Source organism: Malus sylvestris, chromosome 5, assembly GCF_916048215.2.
Source record: "Malus sylvestris chromosome 5, drMalSylv7.2, whole genome shotgun sequence".
In the NCBI taxonomy this organism is placed as follows: domain Eukaryota; kingdom Viridiplantae; phylum Streptophyta; class Magnoliopsida; order Rosales; family Rosaceae; genus Malus; species Malus sylvestris.
Window position 1 is genome coordinate 4,831,373 of NC_062264.1, and position 8,531 is coordinate 4,839,903.

General features: G+C 39.1%; 1 protein-coding gene across 1 annotated transcript; it reads left to right on the forward strand.

Moving 5' to 3' along the window:
* Positions 1-6,036: 6,036 nt before the first annotated feature.
* On the forward strand, positions 6,037-7,901 carry LOC126620961 (abscisic stress-ripening protein 5-like). The gene is made up of 2 exons (XM_050289297.1): positions 6,037-6,559; positions 7,468-7,901. Exons 1-2 carry the CDS (start codon positions 6,134-6,136, stop codon positions 7,648-7,650), a joined length of 609 nt encoding a protein of 202 aa, XP_050145254.1. The 5' UTR covers positions 6,037-6,133; the 3' UTR covers positions 7,651-7,901.
* The last annotated feature ends 630 nt before the right edge of the window (positions 7,902-8,531 follow it).

Below are 8,531 nucleotides of genomic sequence, written 5' to 3' on the forward strand. Positions count from 1 at the left end.
ATTGACTTTCTTTAATAAAACTTTTATATTTTTCTTATTTATTTTGATATGACTGAACTCGAAATTGAATGTTCGAGCCGCCTACGTACCCTTCCAAAGAAGAGATCAAGCCATAACGTAGTTCAAATGAGTGATGAATTTAATAGTGATTTTGATGATGATTTTGCCGTACACAGTTTATGCTCTTGTGGGCCAGGAGCTTTGGTGTTGCCTTTTATGCTCGTGCAGACCAGGAGCGTTGATGTCGCCTTTTATGCTCGTGTGGGTCAGGAGCGTTGATGTTGCCTTTTATGCTCGTGCAGACCAGGAGCTTTGTGCCATGCAGTTTAGACTCGTGCGGGCAAGGAGCTTTGGTTCGTGCAGTTTAGGCTCATGCGAACAAGGAGCATTGGTTCGTGCAGTTTAGGCTCGTGCGAACAAGGAGCATTGGTGTTGCCTTTTATGCTCGTGCAGACCAGGAGCTTTGTGCTATGCAGTTTAGACTCGTGCGGGTGAGGAGAATTTGTGAATTTTGTCAAGCACTTTTTGAGAGGCGTTCCTTACAATCTTCATAGCAAGGAGCCTTGACCGAGTGATTGAAGAAGTCTTCGGGAAAGAAGTCGCACATCGTGATGGCAACAGACGATCTTTGTGTCGTAATTTCATCATCTTCAACACGTTCACGTTGCTTTGAAGGTTGACAAGAGCTGCTTTGCCCCCTTTCCGATTGGCGGACTTGTGGAGGAGACGTATGCTTCTTGTGCCATTTCTTAGGAGTGACTTGAGTCCATCCTTCAAGTTTGCTTGTTTTGGAGGATGCCCCCGGCGGTTGAGGTGAAAATTTTGTGTTGAAAGAGCCAGAAGTGATGGTGGTATAGTTTGACTTCACCACATCGTCAAGATCTAGCTCGATGATTCCTTTCTGAGCCCACTTTATGATGAGATCTTTCAGCACAAAGCACTTTTCTGTCGGATGACTGATGAAGCGGTGGAATTTACAGTATCTTGGACTGTTGGTACGATTCATCTCTTCCGGCCATCTGCACTCAGGCAAACTGATCACCTTCTTGTCCAACAGGTCATCCAACATGGCAACCACATCAGAGTCAGGGAATGGATAAGTCTTCTCTTTAAGCTCCTTCAAAGTGCGTCTACGCATCTCTTGATCACGAAAAGCTTCGGTTTGAATCGTTTTGCCTCGTGTGGAGATTTTGACGGGAGATGTGTTGACTGTCATTGCTTCCTTGGTGGATTTCCACGTAGCCTTCTCCACCTTTGTCTCAAGAATTTTGTCGTTCTTGTAGTCGGCGATCGGTTCCTTCTTCCCATGATGGGTGATGCTCAACTCCATGTCATGGGCGTGGGTGGCCAATTCCTCGAAGGTCCGTGGTTTAATGCCTTGAAGGATGTATTGCAAACCTCATTGCATGCCTTGGATGCACATCTCGATTGAAGAGGTCTCCGAGAGCCTATCTTTGCAGTCGAGGCTTAGAGTGCGCCATCTGTTGATGTAGTCAATGACCGGCTCATCTTTCCATTGCTTCATACTTGTGAGCTCCAACATGCTTACAGTGCGGCGGGTGTTGTAGAAGCGGTTGAGGAATTCCCGCTCCAATTGCTCCCAGCTGTTGATGGACTCAGGCTCTAGGTCCGTGTACCACTCAAATGCGTTTCTTTTCAGCGAGCGCATAAACTGCTTGGCGAAGTAGTCCCCCTCCGTCCCCGCGTTGTTGCAAGTTTTGACGAAATGTGCAACGTGCTGCTTTGGGTTTCCTTTTCCATCAAACTGCATGAACTTTGGTGGTTGATATCCCATCGGCATCTTTAGGGCATCAATCTTCTTTGAATAAGGCTTTGAGTACAACCCGGAGGTATTTGAGCTCCCTTCGTACTATGCCTTGACGGTGCTGGCAATCATCTCTTGCAACTGTTGGATAGAAAGAGATCCCATGAGTGCCGCTTCTTGGTCTGGCTCCGGCTTCACATCGATTTTCTCCACCGTAGGCTCATCTTCTGGGTTAGGGTTCTCGCTGTCCTGTGGCTCCAGTTGACTGATGAGTGCAGCGATTTGCAAGTCTTTTTCTTCCACAGTTCGGGTTAGCCTTGCGATTGCTTCATTCATTTGAGCCAGTTGTTCTTCGATGGAGGTAACGCCGATGGTCATGACTTGTGCAACCAATAGACGTGACTTTCCTTTAGACATCCAAGATGCTGAAGAAGAACGTCATTGGTTGTTTTGGGATGTCATCTTGTGTGCCTCAGCAACATGCTTTGGTGCCCCCAGCGAGGTCAGGTTGATGACAGACTCACACCTTTGATGCTCCCTTTGCTCTTTTAGCGGCACCAACTTTGAAGTGGCATGTTAAGGAGCGGTTGTGGTGCTAATGGATTGTCCATTTGCGGCAGAAGTGCTTAGGATCCTTCCCTCAGTGATTGCGAGAACGGCTTGTCCCTTGCTTGATGCCATTGATTTTGAGGTGTGTTTGGATTCCTTAAACGGAGAAAGATATGAGAGGTAGAGATTGTCCCACCGGGCGTGCCAATTTGTGAACACGAAAATTTCCTGAAACGAAAGAGACAAGAACAACGTGCACAAAATAATATTTTGGTGTTAATGGATTTGTTGGGTTACGATCTCTTTTAACTTGATCCTCTGATTCGATCTCCGTAAGGTGTTGATTTATGGATGTTTCGTTGATCTAAGGGCCGTCGAGGCTTGATCTTGGATGAACTGTTGGAAGTTTCTTCAAGGGACCGTGGGCTTGATCTTTGAAGGTGGATTTGAGCGGATCTTCAAGGAGCCGTTGGGGCTTGATCTTGAGGATGAGTGTTTCTTCAAGGGCCGTTAAGGCTTGATCTTGAATAACGGTGATGAACGGATCTTCAAGGGCTTTTGGGCTTGATCTTGAAGAACGGTTGGATGTGTGGATTTGTTGATGTTGTTGATCCAAGGGCCGTCGGGGCTTGATCTTGGAAGAACGATGAACGAAGAACGAAGAACACTTTCTTCAAAGGCCGTCGGGGCTTGATCTTGAATTGGTGATTGTTGATCCAAGGGCCGTCGGGGCTTGATCTTGGAAGAACGGTGAACGAAGAATGAAGAACGAAGAACACTTTCTTCAAGGGCCGTCGGGGCTTGATCTTGAATTGGTGATTGTTAATCAAAGGGCCGTCGGGGCTTGATCTTGGAAGAACGATGAACGAAGAACGAAGAAGGCTTTCTTGATTCTTCGGGATGAACGGATGATGAACAATGAACACTTTCTTCAAGGGCCATCGGGGCTTGATCTTGAATTGGTGGAAGTTCTTCAGGGCCTTTGGGGCTTGATCTTGAAGGTGGATGATTGTTGATCCAAGGGCCGTCGGGGCTTGATCTTGGGATGAACAGTTGTGTGGATTTGTTGAACACTTTCTTCAAGGGCCGTCGATGCTTGATCTTGAATTGGTGGAAGTTCGTCAAGGGCCGTTGGGGCTTGATCTTGAAGAAGGATTTGACGAAGAACGAAGAGAGCTTTCTTGATCCTTCGGAATTTGCTTGAATTTGGGAGGTTGGATGCTTGAAAGCTTTAGAGTTTCAAAGCTTCAAGGATTTTGGATGTGTGGGGAGTATTCTCTTACATTTTGGGAGTAGAGAAATGTATTTGTGAATTGGTTTTTGATACCTTGATGTAGAAGCCTATTTATAGGCTTTGAGAATGAATCACCACCACAAAATATTTTTTTCTTTTCCAAGCACCATTGCCTAATTTCCCACTTAATACAATTTTAAACTTGAAGTGGTAATTTTATGGCCTAATTTTCCACTTAATATCATTTTAAACTTGATATGTGCATGCTTTGTCATTGCCCAAAATGAGAAGAAAACCTTGTTTTGATCTTCAATGGATTGAAATGTGCTTTGCCTTGTCATTGCCCAAAATGAGAAGAAAAACTTGTGTAATCCTCCAAGGGTATTTCTTTTTATTTTGTTGAGTCACACACCATGTGTACAATTTGTATGACACGTGGCATATGCCATATATGCCTTGACACGTCAAAATTTTAATGCGTTGGTGAACATTTATTTCACCGCAATTTCGATGTCTACAATTTCATTTCTTGTGAATAATGTTTATCCTGTGTTCTGTCCAATCGCGTATTAAAAAATGTGTGAAGTTTGGATTAACCACACTCTTTTAGAATTTCCTTTATTTACCACTTTTTGAGAATTTCCAATAAGACTGGGTGAGTCTCCGCTGAGAATTTCCTCAACTAACACCACACTACTTGAGGGATAATTTGTTATATCTTTGAATAAAGAATAAAACAGTTTCCTACTTTTGAAGGTACTATTAACTTACACTATATTTGGATGAAGGTCAAACTTTATAAATTGACATACACCAAATTCTTTGTTTGGATTCATAAACATATAAATTTAGAATTTCCGCGTGGAAAAAAAAAATACTTAGAATTTGAGACCTCCAATTCTCAAATTGAAAGTTTAAAAATAATAAATTCCGTATTCAATTCAATTGTTCTTTTAGGTTAACCAAATAAGAAAATTCACAAATTCTAAAATATAAAATCTCATCATTTCAATTTCCGTCATTTTAAAATTCCTTAGTAATATTAAATTTCTTCATCCAAACATAGTGTTAAGAAATTTTTTAAAGATACACTATTTACACTCATTTTTATTTCTTACACATTTATTAACTTTGTCCATTGATTTCTTCAATTCATTTTGCCAGTTATACAAAAATTGAGAACAGTATTTATGAATTAAAAATACATTTGTAGATGTCACTACCAAATTTTTATTCCTAATTCAAGAAAATCTTATCCATATATGATTGCCCTTGCCCACTTTAAATGGGTGCCATCACTTTACGATAGAGCAATCCTAACCGTCCACCTAGGTAAGCATAACTGGCGATGCATGTCGCAAGGGGACCGCATTGCACAATATAATTATACTAGTTGATAAGACAAGTGATGTCAATCAATAAATTATTTCATTAAAACTTAGTTGTATGTATCATATGTTGTAATGTAGGGTGTATGATATGCTGACGCTGTAAAAAAATGTAACCTTTTTAATATTACTCATAATAGTAAGACTTACCAGTATTAGGATGTTATCAGTGGAATGAGAATCCTCTCCAGATCTTTTTTGTGAGCTATTATTTGTATTTAATTTTAAATATAAAAAATTAAAATAATTTATGACGGCAGTGATTCACATGATCTTCACAAAGAGAATCCAAATAATCTTAATTTATATCAGTGTGTCTAGATAACATGATCGAGCCCCTTTACTTTTACCCTATTTAGTATTTTACATTTGAACCTGTAAATATTCGATTTTTCTTTGGTGCAACCGAGCACCAAATATAGATTTTTTTTCACTTTTATATAATGATAAATAAAGGGCAATTGGCAGATTTGAATTCCATTCGGATTGGTCAAAAATCATTTTAAATTGTTTTATTTAAAATTAAACACATATAGTACTTAATAAAAATTAGTCGTACAATATACGATAAACAGATATAATGTAAGGACCTTTATGATCTTCACAAAAAAGATCCAAAGGTTGTGTAGCTGTTTCAAAAGGATAATACTCACTTTTGATTTTAGTTCAATGAAATTTTAAACATGTTTTATTGTTTTAAAAAATAATAAACATATTTATTAATGTTTGTTTTACTTTAAAAAATAAGCAGCACTTGACAACATTTGATTGTGCTAAATAAAAAATGAGTGACCACTTAGTACTACAGTCTTATGATATTTTTCTTCATTTGAAAGTGAGAGGTTTTAAGTTCGAATCTCGTGGATGACGAATTTGATATCAAATTAGATTGCTCACTATGTGGCTTAGCCGAACTCTCATTTCCTTTAATGTAAAAATATTGATGTATTCAAAAAAATAAAAAGTGACTATAGAGGACACTCAATCTCAGCTGTATGATTAAATCAGACGGTAAGAAAAATTCTGCAAGCATACTCGGTTACATTAATTGAAGAAAAAATGGGTAAATATTGGGCACCAACGTTATAAATACCCTCCACCATGCACCCAACTCCCTCACACCATCACAACCCACGTTACAAATCCTCCTCCTCATCATAACCATTCTGTTTTCCGCATAATATCCAAAAACCTATCATGTCTGAAGAGAAACACCACCGCGGTCTCTTCCACCACCACAAGGATGAAGACAAACCCTCAGACTACCCTCAGTCTGGCTACTCTGATGAAGGACGTCCCGGCGGCCTCGGTGGTGGTTACGGCGACACCAATGATTATTCTGGTGAAGGACGTACCGGCGGCCTAGGTGGTGGCTATGGCGACACCAATGCTTATTCTGGTGAAGGACGTCCCGGCGGCTATGGCGGCTATAACGAGACCACTGCTTACTCTGAGGAAAGAGTTGAAAGACCCGGCGGTGGCCGGTACAGTGAGACTACTGCGGCATATGGCAGCACCACCACTCATGAATCTGAACTTGATTACAAGAAGGAGGAGAAGCACCACAAGCATCTCGAGCACCTCGGCGAGGCCGGTGTAGCTGCTGCCGGCGCTTTTGCCTTGGTACGTATTGTATTTTAACCCACCTCTATATATATATATATTAAAAGAATAATGCTAATAAGACCAAATTTTGAAAACTAAATGATGTGGTTGTTGATAATGAACTTATTACTCAAGTCTTGATTAACATGCTTATTTTCTAATAGTGACACATTATTTGGTTTAGAAATTTGGTCTTCCTAACTTTATCATTCTCAAAATTTTCATGATTTTGATAGGGTAATACGGGAGATCAAAATTTCTAAACCAAATTTGCAAACCAATAGATGATTGGATTATTAATTAAGTATCGATTGTTTGTTTCTTATTAACGACATATCATTTGATTTACAATTTAGTTAAAAAAAATTTATTCTTTCTGTCATATCCTTTTGAATATTTGATCACTTTACTCTTTATCACTTTACCCTTGATCACTTTACCCATACTCTTGCAACCGAATCACCGTCCTCCTCCTTAACCTTCATTTTTTTGTCTTACAGTACTCCAATCTATCAACTCTGTCCATTGCAACTTTAATTGTGAAGAAAATTAAAGTCCTATCGTAAAATTAATTAGTGATATGGAGAGTTGCGCAATTATTGATGGACTAGGTAGGTAAGATACGGAATCAAAGTCTACCATTAACAATGGACGGAATTGATGAACCATATAGGTATGTAAGATACGGAATCAAAGTCCTCATGTAAATGGTACAGTTGCAATCAGGAGAAGAAATGAGTTAACTGATACCTTCGTAATAGTTCATGTAGAGTTTTGATATTATTAAGCCTTAACCACCTGATCTTATATATACGAGGACAAATCTAATCAAATATGTGTTAATTTCAAGGTTTTGTTTTACATTGATGTGAGATCGATGCTAGCAAGATATATAACTTATGTCAGTTTCTATATGATGTGTGTAGCATGAGAAGCACAATGAAAAGAAAGACCCAGAGCATGCCCACAGGCACAAGATAGAAGAGGAGATTGCTGCAGCAGCTGCAGTTGGTTCGGGTGGATTTGCCTTCCATGAGCATCATGAGAAGAAAGAGACAAAGGAAGAAGAGGAAGAGGCTTATGGAAAGAAGAAGCACCACCACTTCTAGATCTATGTGGATTGTGGAACATCATCTTTTGACTACATATGCAATGTTGTGTTTTTACTAGTTATCATGTGGTGTGATCAGTGAGAGTGTGATGCTTAATCTCAACAATATCGCTACAATAGTTGAGTGGTTAAATGTCCTTTTCAATTAATGGGTGCTATCTGGTTTTCTTTTAGCATGCCATCTATGTATGTATGTATGTATGTATGTCATTGTTATTGTTCATAATAATACTGTTTACTCGGTGTTTATTTCCTAGTGGCCACATCTCATTTTAAATGATTTCTTCATACCATTAATTTTTTAAATGTAAAGACTCAGTATCCATATAACTACGAAAATTTTTGACAAAACAAAAACAAGAAAAAAGAAAAGGAAAAAATGGCTTAGCAAGTTTGTATCCTATAAGACAAATGGGTACGTGGAACGATGGACATCTCACAATGGTTTTTGAATCGTCGGATCATCATGGTTGGACTATATAATTATCATTGATATAATATAAATTTTGATTTTTTTTTAGGAAATTAATATCTGAAAACAATATTGATGTACTGCATTTGTTTTGGACGATATTATACTTTAATCCAAATTTTGAGAAAAAAAAAACATATCGAACTCAGGTGTACAAGAGTGGCTTTGCTACCCATGTACAGGGCTAGTTCTGAGTTTTTGGGTGCCCAGTGCGAAAGCTCAAAATGTGACATTTTTTAATACGAAAACATATATTAAAAAAAATATTTAATGAGGGCTGGAACCCAGTCGAAGCTGGAGGGCTAGGACCTCACGCCCAAATTATATTACTTGAGAAAATATACAACTGAGGAGGGGACATGGTACCTAAACCCCGACAATCAAAAGTACAATCATATACAACCACT

What these genes read in the sequence shown, in the direction of transcription:
- LOC126620961 (XM_050289297.1), top strand. Translation starts at nt 6,134, where the DNA reads ATGTCTGAAGAGAAACACCACCGCGGTCTCTTCCACCACCACAAGGAT. An exon ending in CTGCCGGCGCTTTTGCCTTG is followed by an intron (nt 6,560 to 7,467) that starts GTACGTATTGTA and finishes TGATGTGTGTAG; the next exon opens with CATGAGAAGCACAATGAAAA.